At 33.6% G+C, this 26,349-nt stretch overlaps 2 protein-coding genes across 7 annotated transcripts; one reads left to right on the top strand and one right to left on the bottom strand.

The window, feature by feature from the left end:
- Window positions 1-112: 112 nt before the first annotated feature.
- Window positions 113-14,420, bottom strand: LOC125669133 (p21-activated protein kinase-interacting protein 1-like). Of its 6 annotated transcripts, none has more exons than XR_008802382.1 (15): window positions 14,284-14,420; window positions 12,736-12,901; window positions 12,216-12,336; window positions 10,908-11,035; window positions 9,275-9,357; window positions 8,947-9,009; window positions 8,656-8,753; window positions 6,392-6,509; window positions 6,011-6,287; window positions 5,706-5,755; window positions 3,001-3,606; window positions 2,335-2,434; window positions 1,413-1,549; window positions 1,040-1,176; window positions 113-799 (listed from the first exon to the last, which is right to left on the bottom strand). XR_008802382.1 is itself a non-coding variant. In XM_056162564.1 (11 exons), exons 1-10 carry the CDS (start codon window positions 14,383-14,385, stop codon window positions 5,715-5,717), a joined length of 1,197 nt encoding a protein of 398 aa, XP_056018539.1. In that variant the 5' UTR covers window positions 14,386-14,420; the 3' UTR covers window positions 4,332-5,352; window positions 5,706-5,714. The 6 variants fall into 6 exon arrangements, 2 of the variants coding, with proteins under 2 accessions (XP_056018539.1, XP_056018538.1); XR_008802385.1 differs by having other exon boundaries at window positions 1,040-1,163; XR_008802384.1 differs by lacking the exon at window positions 2,335-2,434.
- Window positions 14,421-14,517: 97 nt separating this feature from the next.
- On the top strand, window positions 14,518-26,349 carry LOC125669134 (tRNA selenocysteine 1-associated protein 1-like). Its single transcript, XM_048903584.2, has 10 exons — window positions 14,518-14,663; window positions 16,619-16,716; window positions 16,885-16,984; window positions 17,287-17,339; window positions 17,579-17,682; window positions 20,935-21,082; window positions 22,781-22,910; window positions 23,330-23,378; window positions 24,307-24,365; window positions 25,476-26,349. Exons 1-10 carry the CDS (start codon window positions 14,628-14,630, stop codon window positions 25,557-25,559), a joined length of 861 nt encoding a protein of 286 aa, XP_048759541.1. The 5' UTR covers window positions 14,518-14,627; the 3' UTR covers window positions 25,560-26,349.

The following is a 26,349-nucleotide window of genomic DNA, read 5'->3' as shown; positions in this document are numbered from 1 at the left end:
ACCCAGATAATCACTGGGTTTTTGAACTAGTTTTAAAGGTATTTCACATACAGAAATGCTAGATTTATTTAAATTTCAGAATATTATACTTTCTTCATGAACAAGGAATATATTCAATTCAAATGCTTTATTGACGACTACCAAACATGAGGCATACATTATATATACTTGTATATATATATATATTTATACATATATCACACAAACCAGTATCAACTGTACAGAATAATGTAATATTTACTCTCCAAAGCTACCAGTTCTTAATGTATGCCAACATGGTGTAATGGTGCACACTTTCGTATCTGTACGATGGAGGAACAGGTTCGATTCCTGTTGTTGGCTTTCCTTTGAAAGAACTAGTAGAGATCTTCCATTGTTTAAGAATACGACAATATCATAGCATTTAATGTCAAAGACACACACTTGCGCAGAAAACATGTTTACTAATGAAATAGCTAAATTTCATTTACACTATTTGCATGGAAAAGGTTTTTAACAGAAGAGGGTTGTGATCAAGCATTTCTTGTGCAACACATTCCAATCTGAAAGTTAGCAAAATTCCTCATAAGTGTTATCCCCAAGTAACTGAAACATGTCTGTGTTATATATTTCGAAGGTTCTTTAATCTCCACATGAAACAATGCCAAATCTCCTTTTTAAGGTCTTTCTAGTCATGTATTTCTCATGTCATACTGTTGAATGAATTGCTACTCCTCCTACTGCTAGCTAACTTTTTGATCTGAGAACTGACACTCTCAAACTTCCTCCATGAGTCTTTCTCAAAAAGCTCACCTCTGATCTAAAAATTATAAACAATGTCACAAACATCAGTATAATCAGTAAAGATTTGTATCAGGAATAGTAGTAAATACACAATACACATACATCATAAATATTAATTATGTCATAATTTTATCATAGATAAATAATGAAACAAGTCTGTAATTTTTGTAGAAGATGAACAACCAACTGTGAATTTTGAATGTCAATATATTTCCCTTTTCTTCTAAAGTTTTATATTCATGCAGGTTTTACTTACACTAACAAGAGGGAGGGAATGCTGATGTCTGCTTGTATGCATGCCACATTCGTCACTTCCACTCAGAAATTTCTCATTTTCAATAAAGTCATCTGAAGATCTGGCCTCTCCTTTTTAAAAGGATCTGCATGATGCACCTGAAATAAAACAAGGTAGGTCAGTTCATTATATACAAAAAAATCATGCATTTGTCACTATTGTGTTTTATCAATCCAGAAAATGTCAGTATTGAATTTCTTCCACTAACAAAGGGAACATATATGATAAACTTCTTAACTCACCTTTAGATGCCAGAAATAATTGTTTTTATTATTGCTATAAGAGGTGGGAAACTTGAAATAACAGACTGTAACAAATTGATTTAGTTGTTAACCTGTTCTGGAAGTCTGTAATTCTTTATTCAAGTTGGATGTCAATTCCTTCCAATATGAATTAGTGTGGAGGAGGATGGGTCCTTGAATACCCCTTTAGAAATTCTTTCTCCATCTCTTTCCATCTGGAGTCTGTAGACTACATGGTAACATAAAGAGATCAATCTGGTTATCTTTCTTTTCTTTTTTCCACAAAACTATATTAAGAATCATTAATTTGGTACACAAGTACCACTAGACAAAATTTTCAATACAGTGAGAGAAACATAAATGCAAAACTTTGTTTTTGGGGATGAATGAGGATTTCTCCAGATGGTGATCTTCTACATTTTTTTCTTTGAAGCTTTAGCAGGTGTGAATTTAGTATCAAATCCAAGCAGTACCAACGAGTTTGTGCAAAAGCATAACAATGAATGTTACTATAGCGCCATATTATGTACTTCAAATTATGTAACATTTGTTTTTGTTTTAGATACAGAATTCCTGGCTACTACATAAGATTTTTAAATGGAAGTGTATGAACTCAGTTCTCTCATAAAGAAGACAAAGAATTTAAGTTACAAACAAATCCAAAATATAATGCTAACACAAATATAGAATACCTCAATGTATATCATTTGGCAATATATAAAAACTGTGGGCCGACCCACAAATATAATTTTGGACAAGCGGGACTGTGAGTCAGAGAGGAATAGTAACTGTTGACAATGAAATTGTTAGTGATTCCCTCTGAAATCTGCAGAATATTCACAGTAAACCAAAGTAACAACAGAAACTTTAAATCAAGCCTATTGGATCAAGCATAAAGTTGGCAGGTCTACATAAGAATTAAATAATTGACACTGTCAGAGACCATGATACTGAATTATAAAATGAATAAATAGCCTTATCTCCTACACAAGCAATATATACATCTTATTATACCTGTTGGCATGGTTTTGCATATTCATGAAGCATTATATATGAGGGTGTTTTTTTCACCCACTATCATATGTTTCTTCTTTCCATATGTATGGAAAATTATCTGAAATTAAAACAATTAATATACATAGTGATACACATGTATATAATTTCGAGAATCTGTAAAATTGTACACTTTAAGTCCAATAAAAGCTTAAAACACCTCCATCATCGCACAAAAAAGTAATCGTTTAAACTTCAGCTATAGCCTATATAGTCTTATCAAAGTAAAGCACGTCGTGAGATCTATATGTAATCAAAAATTGTCCAAAAATGAGTGGAGGAAATTCTATCTGAAATTGCCAGTTCGAAATAGGAAAACTGGTGCGTGTCATCTATAAAACTCAGTCTATATCTTCACCAGCAACCCTATGCAACCCAACAATAGTAGAAAAAACGAAGTGACACGGTTAGATTTAATTTAACACACGTAAAAAATATGCGAGTTGACGAATCACCTACTTGCTTGAAAACAAAGGGATAAGACTATATCAAACAAGCGTGTCACATGGAAAACCAAGTATTATACATTTCCTAAGGTCTGTCTCTGGCAATTAATGATATAAAATCGAAAGTGACACAGCTAATTAAGCCATGATACGCTCATTTACGTACATTCCCATTACTTACCATTGAGTCCGCCATATTGGATTTTGATCAGTGGAAGAATCCATTCGACAGTGAGTGCCTGGCCTTCGTGCTTGCACATCGGAAGGCCTCGGGAACCAGGCTACTCTATCCTCATACGACTTGTAACTATTAATGGTTGAAAAGCAATCTCTCACCAGAGGGCGTTACGCTACGCTCCACAAAGAGAAGCATGCGTAGCGCGCCCTCTGGTGAGAGAATGGGTTGAAAAGGTGGAAAAAACTGTATTAATTTCCACTCAATGCAGTTTTAATTTAATTAATAACCAAAGAAAATGTGTATGTTACCAGCTTTTATAAGATGTCAGACATACCAACACAGGAGTATAGGGTCAACATAAGAAAATCACACATTTTTGTAAATCAGAATCATCCTTAGGCTACGCCTGTCCACTTCTCTAAAGAGAATAGAGATAATTCATCACTCTGGAGTGTGAGAGCATGTTCGTGGCTTGCAGAAACAAGCACTGGAGGTGACAATCTCAGCGAGATTTGTTGAAGATATTTGGATTAACGCCTCTTCCCGAAGAGGCAGTTTTAATGGCAACATTGTAGAACTTTACAGATAAAACTGCCGTTTCCAGCGATCCTTTCCATGAAAATAGATAAAACTTGTTCAAATGACATATTTTTAATGTCAACAGTTTAGAAAAACTGCTAATTTATATATAAATCAATTGTGGGTATCGAGGAAACCATTGTATAATAGACATGCAAATGAAGAAATACCAGTATAGGAATTATTGCCCTTGACAATATTTTTGAATTAAACAATTCATTACCTATGGAGAATATAAACTTTTTCACTATCAATAGTTTACCAGATTATTTATCTTATAAAGTGAATAAAATTTCTCTAAAAGATATATTTCCAGTACGTGTATGTGCAAAGTTTTGTTTAATAAAGATTTTTGCAAAAACCTATGACATCACATAAGTATTGATTTACCTTTTAAAAACAAGAGGCCCATGGGCCACATCGCTCACCTGAGTCACCTTGGCCCATATCTGAAGACTTTCCATATACATTTGCATGTAAAAACCTTGGTCCCTATTATGGCCCAAACTACCCTTTGCAAACTTGAATCTACACTGTGTCAGAAAGCTTTCATGTAAATGTCAACTTCTTTGGCCCAATGGTTCTTTTAAAGCTTTTTTCTATATTTGTATGTAAAACTTTAACCCCCCCCCCCCCCCCCACTTGTGGCCCCATCCTACCCCCCGGGGACCATGATTTGAACAAACTTGAATCTGCACTATGTCAGAAAGTTTTCTTGTAAATATCAGCTTTTCTGACTCAGTGGTTATTGAGAAAAAGATTTTAACTATATATTTGTATGTAAAACTTTGATCCCCCTTGTGGCCCCATCCTACCCCCGGAGCCCATGATTTGAAGAAACTTGAATCTGCACTACGTCAGAAAGTTTTCATGTAAAAATCAGCTTTTCTGGCTCAGTGGTTCTTGAGAAGATTTTTCCTATATATTTGTATGTAAAACTTTGATCCCCTATTGTGGCCCCATCCAACCCCCGGAGCCCATGATTTGAACAAACTTGAATCTGTATTATGTCAGGAAGCTTTCATGTAAATCTCAGCTTTTCTGGCTTAGTGGTTCTTGAGAAGATTTTTAAAGTTTTTCCCTATATATTTGTGTGTAAAACTTTGATCCCCCCTTGGGGCCCCATCTTATCCCCGGGGGCCATGATTTGAACAAACTTGAATCTGCACTATGTCAGAAAGTTTTCATGTAAAAATCAGCTTTTCTGGCTTAGTGGTTCTTGAGAAGAAGATTTTTAAAGTTTTTCCCTATATATTTGTATGTAAAACTTTGATCCCCCCTTGTGGCCCCATCCTACCACCGGGGGCCATGATTTGAACAAACTTGAATCTGCAATATATCAGGAAGCTTTCAGGTAAATTTCAGCTCTTCTTGAGAAGAAGATTTTTAAATGACCCTACCCTATTTTTGTGATTATCTCCCCTTTGAAAGGGACATGGCCCTTCATTTGAACAAACTTGAAAGCCCTTCACCCAAGGATGCTTTTGGCCAAGTTAGGTTGAAATTGGCCCAGTGGTTCTGGAGAAGAAGTCGAAAATGTGAAAAGTTTACAGACAGACGGACGCCGGACAAAATGTGATCAGAATAGCTCACTTGAACCTTCGGTTCAGGTGAGCTAAAAACCTTCTCAAAAACCACTGGACCACAAAAGCTGAAATTCACATTTCAGACTTTCCTACATAGTGTATCAGGGAGCGATGGTGATCTCATATTTATTATGCACATTCCTTGTAACAAGACCATCTTGTGGTACCTTTAACCTTGTGATTTGACCTACTTTTAAGAAAACCAAACTTATTCAAAATCTCCTAAACTATAAAATCAACAGAAGTCAGTGAACAATCTCCCTATGAATTTTGATTATTTTCAGAATAAGGGGTCTTCAGTTATGAGTCAGACAACAACTACTGTATGCTTGCTTGCAAGCCTGTGACCTCTAAACTATTGGCCTGAAAGTCAAGAGGTAATCTGAAACTCATGGTCAAGTTGACCCTGAGTGGACAATACTTGACAGATCAACTGACTGGTGCAAACCAATGTGCCCCCTCTTCTTTGATGGGGGGCATAAAAATAAACAAATTGAAACACCTTCTTTTTTTTTTTAATTTTCTGAAATATATACAACTAACTTAAAGTCATTATGTATCTTCAATCTCTTTCTTTATTTTTTTCCCTTTTCCTGAAATTCAAAAATATCTCTTGATTATCCACAAATGCAAAAGTGTGTAAATGGTTTCCTTTACTTTTACACAATGAAGGGATTATTAATTTTGATAATTTATAGAATTCAATATAAAAAGTTAAAAAATATATATACACATTTTAAAATATTACTGTACAGTTTATCACCCCTACATGTAATGATATAATGTACATGCAGAATATCAAACATAAAATGTCATGTAGTTATGGTGCATCCCCTACATATACCTACTTTTCAGCAGTGGTTGTTTTCCTAACCGCTTGACAGCTTTATCTTTCATGCTGTGCTTTAAATTTCTCTCTGTCTTTCGCTTGGGTGACTTTTTATTTGCACTTGATTCAATCTGTTCTGTGTCCTCCTCCTTCTCTGATAATCTGTCCTCAACAACACTATCTGTGTTCACCGTAACCTCAGAGATTTCCTCCTTCACTAAAGTCTGGGGTCTCATCACAGTTATACAAGTCAGTCTAAAATCTGCATTGTGTGATGACAGACATTTCACATTCACCTGGAACATAAAAATCATTGTGTCAGTACTAGAGCAGGAAATTGTGGCAATGTTTAAAAGAAATAGTATTCTGTTTATGAGGATACTCATTCAAAATCATTTACCTTGGTTCCCTCCACTATAACAGAGAACATCTTCAGAAATCCATCACTGGAGGCTGTAAACATATAGTATTTGTCCTCATCGGATCCATCAGATTTCATTAAAGAAATACCCCTGATCCTGTGTAAAGAAAACATCTAAAGCTGAAGTATTCTACTATACACATATCATGTAATCAATGGACATATTAAAACAATACATTTCACAAACATGAATTTGCTTTGGAAAAACTTGAAAATATTATGGTTTTAATATTTGACAACTTGCAGTAACCTAACTAAAGTCAGTCAACATAATTTTTTCGGAGAGCTACAGTTCTGCAGCTAACAGTAACCAACAAGCATTCTGCAAGTATCGCATAGAAATACATGTTCCCTACAGGCCTGTATTAAAGTATTCTTCGTAAATAATCTTACATCAACAGTTCACGTGTAATCACGAAGTAAAAATAGGAAAATAATATTTATTGAATACTTTTTTCCAGTAAGTTGTATGGATCGCACACAATAAATAAAATACAGAGAACAGAACATAGTACAAGAATTAAAGAAGTTCAGTCAACCTTGAAACTAAGTCTTGCATGAAACCGAGTCTTACAATTTTTGATGGAGTAATTCCACATGAAAGTGAAATTCATTATGTATCTACTCATTAGAAAACCACATATCAGATTTCAGTCTTTAAAGTTAAAGTTGTATGATCATGACAATTTTTTTCCATCTTGTAAAAACGCTTTTGAATCATCACTTGTATGTAGTTATGAGGCTGTATGACATGTCATACATTGTTTCACCTGTTTTAACCAAAATTATTTAATTTTAAATCGGTGTTTACAAACAACCGCATCATTTGACCATTTCAAGCGAGTCATGTGACTAGTTCAAACTTTCAGATCGGTGGTCAGGTGTAAAGCTGTATATTTTGTTACAACAGCACAGTGCCATAAGTTTAATAGAAATAGAAATATCAAATACCTCTTAGTAATTCGTTGATTTACGCTCTTTCAGCCTTAAAATTAGACTGTTGTGTCTGAGTTAATACATCATGTTGGGATTCCCCTGACGCGCGTGGGGCTATTTATAAATGCCTAACATTGTATAATTTATGCATCATCCACAACACCTCGAGCCTTTCACCAAAAAACACCGTGTTTTCGGTGAAAGGCCTGAGGTGTTCCGGATGATTTATATCTACCACACTATATTTAATTTCTAAATAATTTTCTCACAGTTTTCTTTTACATGCAAATTTTTTCAAGCATGTAATTAAGGAAAAGTTAATAACTTTTAACACTAATTGATCTGCTTGAAAGTAATTATGTACAAAAATAATACATGAACACGACAGCTCATACAGCTTTAAATCCAATCGAAGTGCAATCATACATTAGAAAATTAACGCTTCATAAAAAGTATGCCAGCGTGAGGCATACCCTAATGTATCAAAAATTTATTTCTTATGTTTACATTCTACTTTCATTTCTGTTAGAATCCCAACCATTAAAGGGACTGATTCACAATTTTCCTCAAAGTTTTCTTTTTCACTTTTAATGATCAAATCCTACTGTCTATTGTGTTTAAAAGATTTCACATAAAAATTAAGGTTATACATTATCCCAGAAGCTCAATGTAGAGAGTTTATTATTTGTTTTGTAAACAAAGGTTGCGGTATGTTATTGTTTATGAAATTTTCAAAAGAAATGGATATCGATCTAAATTTATTATATCTTCACATTTCAAGCATTTTGGGGTAAAACGCGGTACTAAAAGTCAAAATTTGTGACTATGCAAAATTAAGATGCTTTATATGCAAAAATCAATATTTCACTTGTTTGTATACATAAAAAGACTTGAGTCTTTGTTTACATAACACAGATTTAAGGCTAAAATATTGCTTTTATTGTTGCATTCAGAAGGTCCAAATTTTGGCTGTCAACATTAAATGAGTTATATTTTCAATGTTTAACATAAAAAATGAAAAATATTTTCATAAAAAATCTTGAACCAGTCCCTTTAAAATAGACTCTCATTTTTTAAACTGCAACACATTAATGAGGAAATGGCTATCATTATAATTTGTAAAGATATCAAATCAAAAACACTGGAAATGTAAACATACAGTTATACATTACATTGCCATACTGTACCAGTGCCTGACAACATTCATTGTCCTACAACTACAGTACAGCAGAATTTGTTGCTTCCTTCTACGACATTTCAGTTTCAACATGGTCCTTTGATCTTTTTATTCAAATGGACAGACTTACCTGTTGACCTCTGCATTGACTGATGAGATTTCTGTGTTGTTGTTGATGTCATAAAAAGAAACCATTCCTCCTTCTCCACCATAAACCACAATACTGTCCTGTGTGTGAAACTAATACTCAATGTGGTTTAAGAACTAATTTCAAAATACAAACCTTTTCGGACACTTTTTTGCTATCAGAAACATGAAGCATTTTATTCTAATGCATAAAAATTTACAAATACTGGAATCTTAATCCTTTCTTATCTCAATTTAATGTTTTAAATTACTCTGTCATTACAAGGAATCTTACATTAACGAAGGCAAAGCTGTTGATTTTCTTTTCAAGCGTCCACGATGAGCACACACAGGCAGTCTACAACATAAATTCTGTTTATGTACATGTACTACAACATCCTCTATATCATTTTTCTGTAATGTCGGAACCATTATTAACATGCGTATACACACAACTGATAAAAAAGGATGTCTAATTCTCCATTTGTGGGGCAAGTAAATGTATTCAGTCCTATCCCAATGTGGAAAGATTCTAAAAGATCAAAAGTTTGATGTTCCAAATAACAAAACTGTGTTAAGAAATCTAGCAAGAGAATGACAGCCAAGAACAAAACTTGCAATACCTCTAGTTTATAGACATCCACTTTACTGGCAAACACAACTGCGTAAAAAGCACCACTGGGAGACCATGATACAATATCAGCAACTGAAAGAAATTGATGTGAGTATGGATAAATACAAAAAGTTTGATAGATAACAATGTTGTTGTCTTGTATCTGTAACAGGAAGGGAGAAAATGCAACAGACCAGACAGGGATTTGAATCCGGGCCCCCTAAATCTCCAATCAGGTACGTGCTCTACCAACCAAGCTATCTGGCCACTGGTGATCAAACTCGTTTGACCGCCACCCTTCTCCTCCTTAAATGCCTTCACACCTTGAAGACATCAACTCAGGATCTTTATCCCCTTTGCAGGTATTTTCACCTATCAGTTCCAGGGGCTGGTCTAAGGCACCAAATATAATAGGATTAGAGAAAATGCAACAGACTAGACCAGGATTCAAACTCAGACCTCTAGTGCTCCACCAACTGAGTTATCTGGCTACGGTGATTGAACCCATCTGACGACCACACCCCCATTAAGTCCTGATTTTCAGCCAGTTGAGCACGTGTGGGACATGTTAGATCAGTGCATTCAAAGTGTCCCAATCCACCAGAAAATCTACCCACTTTGTATCAGGCAGTTCTGGGAAAGTGACAAACATCCCCATGGCACAAATAAACCACATAACTAACCCTATGCATCACAGAATTTGAGCAGCAACAAATGCTAATTGGAGCACATTCATATTGAAGTGGAAAAATTTCAATGGCTATCATCTCTTCAACCTTGACATTTTTTGCATTAGTGATGATGACTAACTCTAAATTCACTAAGTTTTCTATTAGAATATATGTGTCTTCTAATAGATATAAAAATCAAACAATATATTTGAATGAAATAATAAAACTAGTTCTAAAAATTGGAGGTTTCATTTCTTTTATATGCAGTATATTTAGATTATACATGTAGTATCTAACATTATGAAATTTTCTCTCTGCTGCAAAGAATATACTATCATTCCAGAAACAATGTGTCTTTTTGCACCAAGAACTGTGTGAAAATCCCACTCATGGTTTGATGTGTCATTCACTGATTGGCTGTTTGGTTTCCATACAAATGAGTCTGGATGACTACACTAAAGCATTTGTTCAATGTGATTGGTCACTGAGAACAAAAGTAAAACCTATTTTATTGAAGTCTATAAGAAGCCTCACCCAAAACAAAGGGAAATGACAAACTGTTACTGGAACATTAGTACACAAAACAGTGAGGAAGTTTTTAAATGAACAGAAACTAATTTGAAGAAAAGGCAATAACAAAATACCATAATGAAAGGGCTGAATGTGTCAGGACTGACATTTTCAGGTAGTCGGTCATGACTGGCTGACTGATACTCCAGTAAAATCTGTAACCTACTGATATTATTTAATTCAACAAGAAGAGTCTTTAAGCATATTATGGGTTATCTTTCATAACAAACACTTTGTATGAAAATAAAACCAGTTTTCTTATTCTCTCTTTATCATTGTTATTGTTTGAAAATACAAAGTACATGTATTGGTAATATCAGAAACCCAAAACTTCTGGAATTAAAACTATGTGAAGATGAGAAAATGCATGGCTATAGATTTATTTTACTTTTGTTCAGTTACCTCTTTTGATGTTCGAGATGTAAGCCGACTTTCCTGTGATGAGATTCCAAGTTCTCAGAGTTTTGTCTTGACCAACTGTTAATGCTAATTTCCCACTGGGGTGGACTGAGAGAGAAAGGACTGGTCCCCTAATCAAAAGAATACATCAGATTTAAAATGAAATTAAGAACAACGAGGCTCACAATGCTCATCTGAGCCACTCTGGCTCTGTTGTTCTTCATCAAAAGATTTTTTAAAACACCCACTTTATTTTCACTTTTAAAAAAAATTATGTCCCCTTGGAAAGGGATGTAGTTTTTCCTTTAAACAATTCAGAACCCCCTTTACCCAAAGATGCTTTGTGCTAACTTGATTTGAAATTGGCCTAGTGGTTCTAAAGAAGAATTAAACAAGATGTGTTTATGAAACACTGATGTCCCCATATGGCAGCAAAGTAATTCTGGTACCTAAAAAAGGTCTTGTCACAAAGAACACACAAATATGAAGCATAAAAGCTCTATCACTAACCATTCAAAAGTTATGGATAAGTTTAAAGTTTTAACAAAGTAGGTCAAACTCCAAAGTGAAGGCTATGACGTGCAAATAGCCTCTGTATACACGTGAAATAATGGAGTGCTTCAACGGCCAAGTTAATGTCTACTACAATAGATTGGTCAAATTTTTTGATTGATTTTCAAATATGTCAGGAAGAACTTGGAATTTTGGATGAAATTTGGTGACAATCTAAATATAAAGTTATATGCAAGTCAAAAGGTACAGAATGCAGTACAAAATACTTCTATTTGATTTCTTAATCGCCAAAATTAGGAACCCTGTACTAGGAGTTACAAGCCTCTCCTCTCTCTATTATTCATATCAAGAGTACCCAGATGTTTGGACAGTTTGTGGGGAAAGTGAACTACCATAATGAATGGAATCTTTTCAACCAGGGATTCATAACCCCACAAACATGTTATTGTTTACAAAACCAAGACAACTGAACCCCATGAAAATAAGTGATTCTACAATCTAATTAATATCAGACTTCTTAGATTCGCATTCTCACCCATAGTATACGGCATAGATCTAAGAAGTCCAATTCTAATTAGATTGAGTGATTCTAAAATATTATAAAATTTGAAAGTACACATGTATATGTGTTGATATCCGGATATATTCCCTCTTAACCGATCACTTATCCTCGAATCCATAGATTTACAGTAATTGTGCAAGTCAGAAGAGCCAGTCTTAGCAGGTGCATATGACTGTCAAACACCTGGTAAAAGAAACCATAACTTTATTGTGTACCTGAAACCTTGTGAAACTTACTTATGCCCTCTGAGGGTCTTCAGGCATTCCCATGAAAATGTTTTCCAAATGCAAAAGGTCCCATCTTCACTGGCACTAAACATATGGGAATTCTTATAAAACTGTACACAGGTCACAGATCCTGTGAAAAGACAATGAAGTTACAGATCCTGTGAAAAGACAATGAAGTTACAGATCCTGTGAAAAGACAATGAAGTTACAGATCCTGTGAAAAGACAATGAAGTTACAGATCCTGTGAAAAGACAATGAAGTTACTTTAGAAATGTTAATCAGACTATTTCATGAACAAAATATTGCAATACATTTTGGGTTAGAGTTTTTTTTTTGATGTTTGGTGGACAAAACCTTCTGACATGCAGTTTTCAATAACTCTGTTGGGTTACAATTTGATAATCAAAAGAAAGCAACATGTACTTACTATTATTTAATGTTCAACATTTTGGATGTCCATGTTACACAGCATGTTTAGTGTTTTCTGCCTAATAAAGATATAGTTATCAGATATGAAAATCATATTACCAGAATGGTGAGTCAGGGATCCTAGCTGTGACCGCTTTCTGAGACTGAACAGCTGAATGGTTTCATCTGTTCCTCCCGATGCAAGCATTCCTTTTGCTGACACAGCCACATGTTTTATACAACCAGAATGAGAATGGTCTGTGAAACTTGGCTCCAATTGGAAATTCTTTCAAAATAAGATGAAATTTTTTTAATACAGACAATATTCACTTTTATGAAAATGAAATGCAGTGGGAATTTGGTAACCCAGATGCTTTACCTTCCAGAAAATGGTTTTGTGGAAACCAAACTTTAACACATTATTTTGTATCTTTAATTTGGAAACAGATTATTGATAGATCGAACATCACACCATATGAATATAGAACTGCTATCCATATCAGATGTACTCGATTGTGAGTTAAGAATGTATGAGTGAGAATTATTGAAGAATACCTGGCAGTGGTGAAAATCCGGATTCTGTTTATATACTCTTGATTGAAGTTAAATACAATTAGTAGTAAGTTTGATATGATCAATGGTTTTCATCTATAATTTAAAATGTAACACATATACAGTGTACCACTGATCTAATTTCTGTGGAAATGAGACGGTAATGCATATTCGGTCTCTTCTGTCCCCTTCTTCCTATCCCAGTCTGTATAAAGTGTGAAATGTACAGCATCAGTCGCACTTCAGTTTGATATTATTTCAGGTTACATTTGATATGAATTCCACACTAAGTCGATGATAATGGTCATCATTTCAAATAATACATGTTTTCTGATGTCAATAATAAACAATGACTTAGCGCACATGTCATTTTGTAAGTTAATTTCCAGATGATTATCACCGATTCAGTGTGGAATTGAATGGTAAAATGGAAGCTGTACACAGCGAAATTCAAACTCTGACATAGGTTTTAGTTCACTTTCTACGCTAATTAAAATGGAATTCATGGCGAGTCAGTTGTGAAGGTAATTTTTTTGGTTTTATATTAATGATATGTGACATAATTTCACCAAAACATGTGCTGAGTGCAATTTTTATTTTGCTATAACATTCCGGGTATATGGGACACACTCTATGATCGTTTAAGCGGGTCCGTAGGACATGATCACTTTAATGATAGAACATCCTATCTAGTGGCCATCCCTGCTGACTCTTCATGTATAATACCAAACCATCTAGGACTCAGCATAATAAATCCATCAAGTTGCTGACATGTAATTCTGGTATCTTAAACATGTTAAAGAATTCATTTGTGCCGGGAGTTACCATCAAAGACTGGAACTTTAGTCTTATTACACCATACTGTGTAAACTGTGAAACAACAGATCAGTTTAAAGCTGCTTTAGCAGCCAATAGTGATTAATCAATCATTTCTGTGCAGTCAATTATCCTGGAGAAACTTTGCTCAGCAGTGAGCTAATTTCCAGTAACCAATACAGATACTTTTTCCTACTTTAATTAGCCTATTTTATCTATTTATTGTTTAGTAATCATTGACACAGATATTATACAACACTTAAAATTAAGATCTTTCAGAAAGCTACTTAAGAAACAAACCTCGCCTACTTGGATAACTCTAAACCCAAGTAAAATCTCTTCATAAGTTCCTACAACCACTTCGAAATCCATTTCTGCCATGTGCTTTGTGCAAAACGTCATCACTTTTGAGGTATACAATAAACATCCAACCTTTTTATGCCTTTGGGAATATGTTTAATTTTCGGAAGAACCAGTTTATATATGAAGGATAATTTTAAAATGCATTTCTTAAAAAATTATGAGAATATGAATCTGAAAACAAAATTGATATCATCACACACGAAATAGTCAGGAACGACATAATTAAGATATCGCCATACTTTTTTGCAGATTGCAGTTTCGATTTTGAGAAGAAGTGTAAAATGGCATCTGCTTCAACATCACTTTGGATGGGAGATGTAATTATAGTTTTATAGTGTATCTCTATAGACGTACACAGTGTCAAATTTTCATATTTTGGTTGCAGGAGTCCGAAAAGTAATACAAGGGATTTTAGTCAGAATTTTCTCTGTTCTTCTGCATGTTTAAGATCAATCTCTACCCAGAGTTATCGTTCCCGCTACGCTCCACTAATACCTCTGTCAACGTCTAAAAATCATATCAAAACGTACTAAAACTAACTTAGCATATCAAACTGTAATGATTATATCTAAGCAAATCAAACACTTGTCTGAATTTTATAAACGCAAAAGCTGGTAAATATGAGACACCTGAGCGTATTAAAAGGTTTTATATAAATATTCATTCATCCAATAATACTAGAATAATCATGGAATTCGTTGTTTTTTTAACTTACTGTAAGATTTTAAGCTTAACACTAAAACTTGTAAAATCATACTTTATTATGCAATAGGTAGAAATAAGATTTGCCAAGAATCTTGACATTCAGACGTTGACAGAGGTGTTGTAGCGCAGCGTAATACGCCCTCTGGTGAGAGATTGTTTTAAGATAGCTCAAACTTTAAAAAACAAAGACACTATTAAGAGTATGTCGCCCTGACTTAAGATATGACTAACAGACTAAAGACATGAAGTGTTTTCAAGACCTATCATTGCATGGTGATGACAGTAAAACACCTGTGTCTGTGGTATTGTAAAACGAGATATATAATTATACTTAGACAGGTTGGGAACACATCCCCTATAGCAAGATATTCTCGCTAAAACGCGATTATCCCTCATTAGCGAGAAATAAACATTACCACAAACAGGTGTTTTTGCGTCTTTATTGAAAATAATGTCAAATCCCATGCAACGCTGAATAAGTGCGACACACACTCAACATGATGCGAATTGTTTCTATGAAATTGACAACATAGTCATGAAATTGCATGTCAAAGTTGCTGCGTAAGAGGGAAGCAGTCTGAAATCCAATACACATCATGAGTGTTTTTGTTTTGATTAATATATTTGCAGAAGTATCAGACATTTATGATTTTAGCACTTTTTCTTCTTTTCACGTGAATCACGAAGAGATGTACTCCACGGGTGTTTTTCTCGGTTGTACGGGATATATTTATTCTCGCTAGAGAGGGATAATCGCGTTTTAGCGAGAATATCTCGCTATAGGGGAAGTGTTCCCAACCTGTTAGAGTTAGACTACTTTCTTGACTTCTTCAGGAGTATACTCAGTCAGCTTTGTAATGTTTTATTTTGTTATACTACTATTTTTCTATATTTATTTCTGGATCATTACAGGCAGTCTTCTCTGATATGCGTTTCTGCGGAATAATGTAATTGTATTTCTAAATTAATGTAATATATGTGTACTTAATTGGGGATTGAATTGATTAGCCTTTGAGTTGTATAATGTCTGGAAACAAATGTAACATTAAAAGATGTAATAAACCTTAGAATTGTCAATTTGTACTAAGTTTGTTTCGGGTTCAATTTATTTCATTGACTACTTGATATTATCTTTTTCATTCATGAAATACAAAAAGGATGTGCAGTGTTTTGTGGATTCCAGACAAATGAAAACTCCAAATATATATGCATGAATATGTATGCCTTTTAAAATCATTGTATTACTAACTAATTTTGTTACCTTAGCAATTAAGATATGTTATTAATAATTAAAGTAAGACTTAACAATTAACTCTTGTCCTGAAGAGATGTATCATCAGTGTGGTCTTATCTATAAAATAAAATAGAATTTCTTTCATCTGCTGTGGCCTGATATCTCTGACACTTGTGTAAATTTGTCATCTTGTAGTATATATGATTATATATACATGTGTGTGTATATATGTATAATATTACTGAAGAATTGTTGTTATAATGTAAAGACTATGTTTTAATAATTTAATTTGCATGAAAATATTAATGGGAATGAATATTATTGTGTTTTTAGCTGGACCCATACATGGATGAATCCTTCATTTCTATGGCCTTCAAACAGATGGGTATAGCTGTTAAGGGGATCAAGGTCATCAAAAGTAAAACAACAGGGTATGATGATTTGTGATTGCCTTGCTCAGTGTTTTTATGAAGAACATTCTTAAAATTCAATTCAGTTTTAAATCCGAGTGTGTAATGATTACATACGAAAGGACCTTAGGGTTTTACCTGTAATTCAGTAACATGATTTGTAACACATTTTCTTTATACCATCCATAGACTGCCAGCAGGATACTGCTTCATTGACTTTCATGATCATGAAAATGCACATCAGGCCATGTTAAAGCTGAATGGAAAGAACATACCAAACAGTACTCCAGTAAGTATCCGGGGGGCAGGAGCCCAGACAGAGCCCTGGGCGAGTATCAGACCAGCTTACAGTAAAATCTCTCTCCTTTTGATGACTTGTACAATGTTTTAAATTTTATTAGACAGGAACAATTTTCTAGGGTTGAAAACAGACTGGATAGCTTTTTGTTCCCACAAAGCAGGCTGTTGATGTTTTCAGAAGGTAAAATGTGTCCTCCGGTATCAAAGACTTGCACATTTATGATTGTTGTATAGGGTTGTGAAATGATGGTTATTCATAAGATTATATTCTTTCTTTTCTTTTCATTTTAGCAAAGACGTTTCAAGTTGAATAGTGCCAGCTATGGAAAAGAACACTTATCATCGTAAGAATTAAATCATGTGGTAAAAGTATCAGCTTTACTGACACATTCTCTGTAAGATAATATTAGTTTCAAAATATATGTTTTGATTGCAGTATAGAGGAGAAAGGTTATTCATCTGTAGATGAATTGCAAAGTGTTCTACACCAATAAACTTCAGGATATTTGTGTAACTGAAAATAATAGACACCTGTCTGTAGTATTATAAACAGGAGATTATATATCTTCTTTTTCTTCTGCAGCCCAGAGTTTTCCCTCTTTGTTGGTGATTTGACAGAAGAAGTTGATGATTACACACTGTACCAGGCTTTTTCTAGACGCTTCAGGTCTTGCAGATCTGCAAAAGGTAAATAAGTCTGAGGAGCGTAGGTTGATGAAGAAACAGACTCTTACTTATGATATTGAAGGATAAATGGAACTAAAAGAATACACATAATCTTATTTTGAGTGATTTTTGAGGTTTGTAAGAAGAGTAAGTAAATTCTGGGCCCATTACAAACATATAAAAAAGTAAACTATAAACAGAGGAAGAAATCCAAATGATAGACATTCTACATAAAGTTTCATTTTGATATATAGTAAAATTACTAAAGGGACAACTGACATGTATGTAGACATGATAGACAGAAAATACAGCAAGGGCATGTACGTATGTATATATATTTAGTTTCATTTTGTGCTTATATTTTTCCTTATAACAAATCCAATCATAAGTAGATTTTACAAGACAATTGTTATATTGCTTTTTTCATTTGACCAGAGCCATATCAGTTTATTTTTATCTGAGGGTGTAGAAAAAGAGGTATAGCGCATTTGCTGACGAAAAGGCCGACTCAGAAATCTAAATGGAAAACACCGGTTTCCAATAATAGACTGGCGTGTTATATTTAGATATAAGGCCAACGTTTTTGATGTTTCGTTAACCAAGATAAATAACTGCCACAGTTTATCATTACTGACATTTATATGAGTTGTTCTTTAATCAATAAACCATTTTCCTATTTGGAATGATGGACAGTACAATATTTTCATAGGTGCATTCATATTAATTACACAACAACCCTTTTACATGTGGCATTACTTAACTGACTGTCTTTTTCTGACATGACTGCAGCACCTTTAATAGATTTCATCAGTTCATTTGCCGTTGGTTGATAATTCGAGTGTTTAGCTTTGCCTAAATATCATATGACAGTTGCTACATGAGTTTTTATATTTACTCTTGAGAAGTCAAACTGTATAACAGTTCTTTTCCTCCCTTGACCTATTTTTACTTATTACATGCTGTGCATTTGTGCCCTTTTTCTTGTAGTATTTGTTTAGCTTTTCGTCAGCCACATTACGTTTGAAAATCCTGTGCACACAGGAACATGTTAGTTTAAACAAACGGAACTACAGTGATCTCGAAATTAATTCCTTTACTTTAAGTCGTAACTTGCAAATATTGGAAGTTATGATGAAAATGATTAATATTTGTTATAATATATGTATCACATTTATAACACACACACCCTCAAGAAAACGACCCAAAAAATGAAAAGCAAAAAAAAAAGAAAAGAGAGAGAGATTGGGAAAATATTGGACTTGAACTCGGAATGTATGGTTTAAGTGTTAGATTACCGAGCACCTAAACCACTAGGCCACCGAGGCATGTAAGTTTAAAGGTTTAACGTTTGACAGGCTGCTATATCTCAAGGTAAATTTTGAGAACTTTTTTTTTCATATTTTATCCATTTTCAACAAGAGGGCCACCTTAAACCAAATTTCCTCAAATGGACTTATGTACAGTCATACTCAAGTAAAACAATTTCAGTGTTTTATTTCTGGTTTAGGATGGCCTTTTGCAACAGTTTGCAATTTTTTAGGCCCATTACGTTACATCTACTATATACTCTATATGATCACAGTGATGTTTACGCTCATCAAATAAAGATACTATCAACATATAGATATCTTTATTAAAGCTGTATGGTCCGAATTACAATATTTTTTTTCCATCTCAAAAAAACGCTATTAAATCATCGCATGTATGTACTTATGAGACTGTATGACATATTATAAATTATTTCACCTGTTTTAACCCAAATAATTTGATTTTAAATCGATGTTTACAAATAACCGCGTAACTCTGCCATTTCAAGTGACAGTCACGTGACCAATTCAAACTTTCAGATCATCGGTGGTCTTATCTGTGTAAAGCTGTGTATTTTGTTATAACAGTGCCGTACCATAAGTTTAATAGAAATAAAAAATATCAAATACCTCTTAGTAATTCGTTGTTTTACGCTCTTTCAGCCTTAAAACTAGACAGTTGCGTATGAGTTAATACATCATGTTGGGATTCCCCTGACGCGCGTGGGTCTATTTATAGACGTCTATTATGGGATGATTTATATATGTAGCCACTATATTTACTTTCTAAATAATATTCGCACTGTTTTCTTTTACATGCAGATGTTTTCAAGCATGTAATTAAGGGAAAGTTAATAACTTTATAAAGTAATTAATCTGCTTTAAAGTAATTATGTACAAAAATAATACATGAACATCGGACCATACAGCTTTAAGTAATTTGGGTAAACAGAAGTATAAACTGCCATTGTATAGCAGAATATTTGTAAAAAATGATATTCAAGAAAAAAGTATTTATGTAGGCGAAATTGCATACCAAGTGCACTATACTCCTTTATATGAATTTTGATTTTGATCCATGAATTCTTTTATTTTTCATGTGTCATATACGGAACATTCAATGATAAATGACTCTCATCTTCTATGAAATCTAAATTACACACCCTACATTTTCCGTCAGACATAAACAGGAATATTTCTAAATCTGTCTACTTCAATTGACAATTTATGAGAACTAATTTGTAAAACATTTTAAAATAGTCTTAAGATAGTACTCTACATCGTCATAATGGCTGACTTCCTTTAAAAACATGGATGAAAAAATCGATATCAGCAATATTTGACATTTCCTTTTCCATTTAAATACCTAGCCGAGTAGCTCAGTAGGTTAGAATACCAACTGCTGAACTGTAGGTCGCAGATTCGAGTCCAGCAGGGGTTTTAAATTTTTTTCAGATTACCTTCTACTAAAACTGTATTTTTTGACAAAATAAAGTAAATTTGAAAAATTTCAACTTCAAAATATTGCTGTACATATCCTCCATTTTTCATCTACATCAAATTTCTTTGGTGTATCATACCTCCTTAATTTACTGAAAAAGATTTTTCTCTATAATGTCTTGGTTTGAATAAGGCATATGTTCATAGTGTTACCTTACTGATTTTCAGCACATTCAGACAATTTAGTACTTCATTCATTAACCAATCTTTTCCTCAGTTCATTATAAACTTTTGACTGAGGCTTATTGCACTATTAAATATTATCACAAGATAAGAAGAAAGTGACACTACCCATCCAGCAGCAAATTTTTTTTTCATATAACACTTTTTTAAAAAAAAAAAAACATGCATTAGTAAGTAAGGAGTCAGTCCGAGTCACCATCAGATTTGACATTATGTTGCAGATATTTTACAGTATATAAAGCTTCCACATAAAATGTCAGAGTATGCATATTTGTGCTTGCAGTTGTCTTGGAACCAAGTGGTAAGAGTAAAGGCTATGGATTTGTGAGGTTTTCAGAGGAGACTGACCAACAGAGAGCTCTCATAGAGATGCAGCATATGCAGGGAGTGGGCAAAAAACCAATACGGGTCAGTCTGGCCACACCAAAAAGGTACTTGTCTAGTACAATTTTTATTACATTTCGGGCCAAAATAAAAATATTGTTTGTTTCCCCTCGCCCGACCGAGTCTGAAAATTCACACTGACCCATAAATTTTTATTACGCCATTCTGGTGAAGTTTTTTTTTTTTAATTTTAAGAAAATTTCAAGGTCGTTTCTGTTGCAGATCAGTATTTTATAATGATGAAAATTTTCTATATCTTCTTTGGTTTCGATCCAAAATTAAAAATTAATAATACGAATACAGGAGGTGCTCTGGTCCGAAATCTAGAAATTTTGCCGCCTCCCGCTGGAGGCGGCATTCTCTGGCTGATTTCAAATACTTACAAGCCAAATTCAATTTTAAGCTCATAACTAATCAATAAAACGATTCTTCTTGTACTTACTAATATCGATTTTATGGGTTCTTTCATCACACAAACAGTCTCTTGAAAACATTTTATCAAACTGTCGAGCTTTGTTTTGAGTCACGAGACTCGTTTGCTCAAATGGCAGTGAAAATTCGGTTGACTACAATTGTTGGCTTCTGTTTAATATTGAATTTTGGATTGATATTTTCTTTTAATCGATATTAATAAGTACAAGAATCATGATTGTTTTATTGATTAATTACAAGTGAGTTTAACATTGAATTCGGCTCACAATTCGGAATAGTGATCTGCAAGATCGAGATGGAGAAATGTTGTCTATACGAGAAGCGAGGAAACAAGAGAATTCGGGGCATCCAGTGTGCAAGTTGTGTTCTTCAGTAGGGGAAAGTGTTGATATTTCGGACGGATGCGATATTTTTGACAGTCAATCAGAAGCATTCTCAATTTAACTTATTTCTGAACTGATGCTATATTTACAAACTGGAAAACACCTAATTATATGCACATGTGTAACTCAGCTCTGACTGGTTGATGTCAGCATCCATTTTGTTTGATCGGCAAAATCAAGTCCCGTTGAAACGTTTTCTGGTAAACTAGATCTACTGATATCATTTAAAAATATAATCAAAATCACTATCATATATAAATTAAGATAATGTGCAAAAAACAAAAGCATAAAATGTCAGTGAACCATAAATAAAAGACAGCAACCGAGTTTACCAATTTTATAACACCATGTGTCCAAAACTAACACCATTGTCCATAGTTGCAACATTCTCCCTAACTTTATTTAAGTGTTAGTATGTGGCATAAATAGCAGAGAAAATTCTGATGAAACCCAATGTTTGTCAAATCAACCAATATGTATACATGTAGTCCAATGCCTAAGTTTAGTGGTTAGATAATGAGCATTTCCAAAATACATGAAGTACTGTCCGAAATATCGACACCTTCCCTAATTGCAAAATGTGGAAATCAAAGCAGAATCTACGCGAGAACTGACTATACGAGTTTGATGAGGAAACATGGATGATGTGCTTCACGACGTTTGGTATCGGGCATTGTTAATGGTTATGGGAATTTCATAATAAATAAAATTCTGCTAGCTTAAAAAAAAACTTTTTACCTACCTACCGACCTTCCTCTGAAATTTAGGGTCGGGAGAGGGGAAACAAACACATTTTTAAATGTGGCCTCATTGTAAAAAGCATGATAACTTTTTTGATTTTTCTTTTGAAAGTGATTATAGATGATGTAGATGTGTGTGACTAGGTATTGTTATTTAAGTGGAACAGTAACAGATTGTATTATTTTTCAGGCCCATGGGACAAGACCCCAATGCAGCATTCTATGGAAATTATTATGGCCAGAATTACTACAACAATTCCTACTATAACTACTACGGATATAACGCCTATAACCAGTATTATGACCAGTATGCAAACTACGTACGTGTAATCCGTCGTACTTAGTGGTCAGCAATGCACCATGTGTTTAGCTTGACCATTTCCTTGTGAAACAAAATGCATAACTTTTTATTAGTCATCTTAATTCAAATATTATATTTAAAAGCTAGATTAGGAGATAATGCTTAAAGTGTTAGATACTATCCCTATATATGTTTTGGTTTAAATTGAATCTTTTATTAGTCATCTACATTTTGATTTATGACTGCTTGTATTAGAAAACTGTCTGTCCATTCCAAATATATCTTTCATACAGACTGAAAACTTGGGAAATTTTTTTCACTTTTGAATGTACATATTATTTTATGTGATGATTTTACACAGGACTTTTGAGTGATCATTGTAGCAAGAAAACTAAATAGTTGCAAGATGACTATAAAATGCATTATTTTATCTTGTAGAATAATTACTATGAAACTCAACAAGATGAAGACCCAGAAGCTCTGGAAGGTGAGATGAAATAACATATGTGTTTCCTCTCCATAGGAGGAGCTCAGAACTGGGTATCAGATATTGCCATGAATAAATCGACACTAGACTACAATCACTTGTAATACCTTCAACTGACTTTGTTTGGCAGAGGTTACATAGGAATAGTTGAGATTTTTAAGCATCTGGATACCGATACAGGAAAGTGGAAATTGTTTAAATCAGCTGGATAATATTGTTTACACTAGATTTTGTGGACAGATTCAGTGAAATTATGTTGAAGGGTAGGTCTATGCCCCCAGGGAAAAAGATTTATCCCTTTGCAACATGGAGGGGATTGATAATGTGATGATACCTGTGTGTTTTGTATTCATGTTTTGAATGCCATTATAGAATACATAGGGAGTGATGCCATGCTTATAAATATGCTCATTTGTGAGAATATAGTAATACTCCACTTCTCGGTGCTCTTAAGAGAATTTGAGGCACTGCATATGGAATTCTTTAATAACAATGAGGGAATCTTTGGCATTTTATGATTGATTCAGGTAATATTGCATTGAGATCAGAATGTTTGTATTTGAATTATTATCGCGAAATTGGTTGCTTGGGCAACTCCATGGTTAGATGATTTGACTAGTGAAATAGACCAGCCAATATAATTTTTGTTTATTTATCAAGATTATGTTTGCTCTCTTTGAGTGTTGTCTAATATAGAAACTTCAAAAGTGATTAAAATTCTATTCATATGTCTCCAGTGTAAAAACTTGTGCCTTTACTTTTGAACTACCAGTATATATTAAAGAAATTTTAGTTCTTTAATCCATCATTTCAAATTTTACATCAAGTTTTGGATGTGTTTAAGTGTTGAAAGCAGATATAAAATGAATACAAATATGAATGTCCTTGTACAATATATGTGTAATATTTATTTTTTTGTTTGTTTCAGAACCTGAGCTAGAAGTAGATGTGTTCAGATATAACAAGGACTATATGGAGCAGAGTGAGGTAAGAAAAGCCATACTATTGTGTAGTGGAATACATGTTCATATTCCAAGATTCGTTACATGTGTAGTCAGAGGGCAAGTCAGATATTGGGGCATTTTGATCTTGATGCCTCCTAGAAAAAGGGAAATATTTTATTGTGTGAGAGGAACATGAACAGTTCTTTTCTGTGAACAAGTTCATGACAGTGAGACTAAAGCTTTTCCATGTTGTAATGGACAAGGTATAAGTACATGTAAAAGAACCTAAATAAAAAACTCTTAAAATGTAATTAGTTTGTATTTAGAAGTGGGTTCAACTTTTTAGATAATCATACCAGTTCTTTCAGATGTTTGACCTTAATGTCTGCCCCTTGGCCCAAGACTGACAAATAATCGGGTGGATCAATAAATTTAAAACAATCTAACAAATTTTCTTGGGAAAACCAAGTAGCAGCTGTGTAATTATATGTAATATATTTATTTTCTAAAAATAACATTACCAATCCATGCTTCCTTAATAGTGAACTTGACTTTTTTTTTACAAACAATAATTTTCAATGTTGAACCAGGAGACCCTTAGAATGATACCGATGTCCAAACTAGTATGTATTGGTTGTGATAGATAACATAAGTACACAGAAGTCAAACAAGCATGAACAATATTCTCTGTATCCTTAATACTGCAATAATGGAATTTTCATCAAAGTTTAGATAATACATATACTATATGTAGAAAATTTTGCTTTGGAAAACATGAGCAAGTTTGCTATCTTAGAATGCATTTGATATGGTACTTAAGAGTTAGGCAAGCTTCCATTCTTTGAATTTTGAAGCAATTACTGATAATGCATTCAAAAAGAACAAAGTGGAAAATTTATCAAATTAAATTTATCATCCTTGGACCTCTGCAAAATCAATAATGAATACAATGTTCTTGTTTTGAAACGGGTATCATCATAGTTGGTTGATTATGAATGATCACATTGTTTTGAGACACACCAAAATATTGGAACAAAAATTAAATGGTGTTTTTATCATACCCTATACCTTTCAAAAAGATGTATTTTCCTTTTGATATCTTTGATGTGCTAGAACTCAATTCCTTTTGATATCCAGGTTTTTTGTCTTGCAGGAAATCTTTGATGTGCTAGAACTTTCTCGATGGACTCCTCTGGATTCAGTAAACTCCAAACTTCCAGCTGTGAAGTTGGTGTGATGAAATGCATAGGAAAACATTCAGTTTGTCAATGGCAACTAAATATATATGTACCATTAAAAAATTGGGAAGTTGTGTATTTTAGGGTGACAAGTGACCAACTTTTAAGGAAATGTTCTATTAGTGAAATCTTTTTCGATATTTTTATGCCTCCATGAAATGGCAGGGGCACATAGTGTTACCCGTTTCCATCTTTCTATCATTCTGTCATAATTCAGTCTCTGTTCATTATCTACATAATCAACTGAACAGAGTTGTGCCCCTTGGACCTAGAAAATTGTTTTTCGCTTATTATCTCTGTCATACATGGACATTGTTTAAATTGAAATTTAGTATAGAAATGTCACAGGTGCAGTTTGCATTTGGGTCTGGTGAAAAAAAATTGGTAGACTTAAAAAATTTCAAACATTCATTACCTCAGTCAATCAGTCATACATGGACATTTTGAATTAAAATTTGAGATATAAGAATATGCATGCCAAGTTCGTATTTGGTTCCGGTCAACAATTTTTGGAAGAATTCACTTTGAAAAATTTCAAACAATTCAGGGTTCCACTCATTATCTTAGTCACACATGGACATTCTAAATTGAAATTTTGGATATAAATACATCATGAGAATATGCAGGTCAAGTTCTTACGTGGGTCGGATGGCAGTTATGACTCTCGGATGGGGACAGTCGTTTTGCTTCGACACATCTAAAACTTGACTAATCATGATCACTAATGTAAGCCTGAATGGATATTTTATTTTTGTGAAAACTTTGAAATAAATTTTTTGTATAAAGTAA

This window comes from Ostrea edulis, chromosome 4 (assembly GCF_947568905.1).
Source record: "Ostrea edulis chromosome 4, xbOstEdul1.1, whole genome shotgun sequence".
In the NCBI taxonomy this organism is placed as follows: domain Eukaryota; kingdom Metazoa; phylum Mollusca; class Bivalvia; order Ostreida; family Ostreidae; genus Ostrea; species Ostrea edulis.
This window is presented reverse-complemented; position numbering and strand designations above follow the sequence as displayed.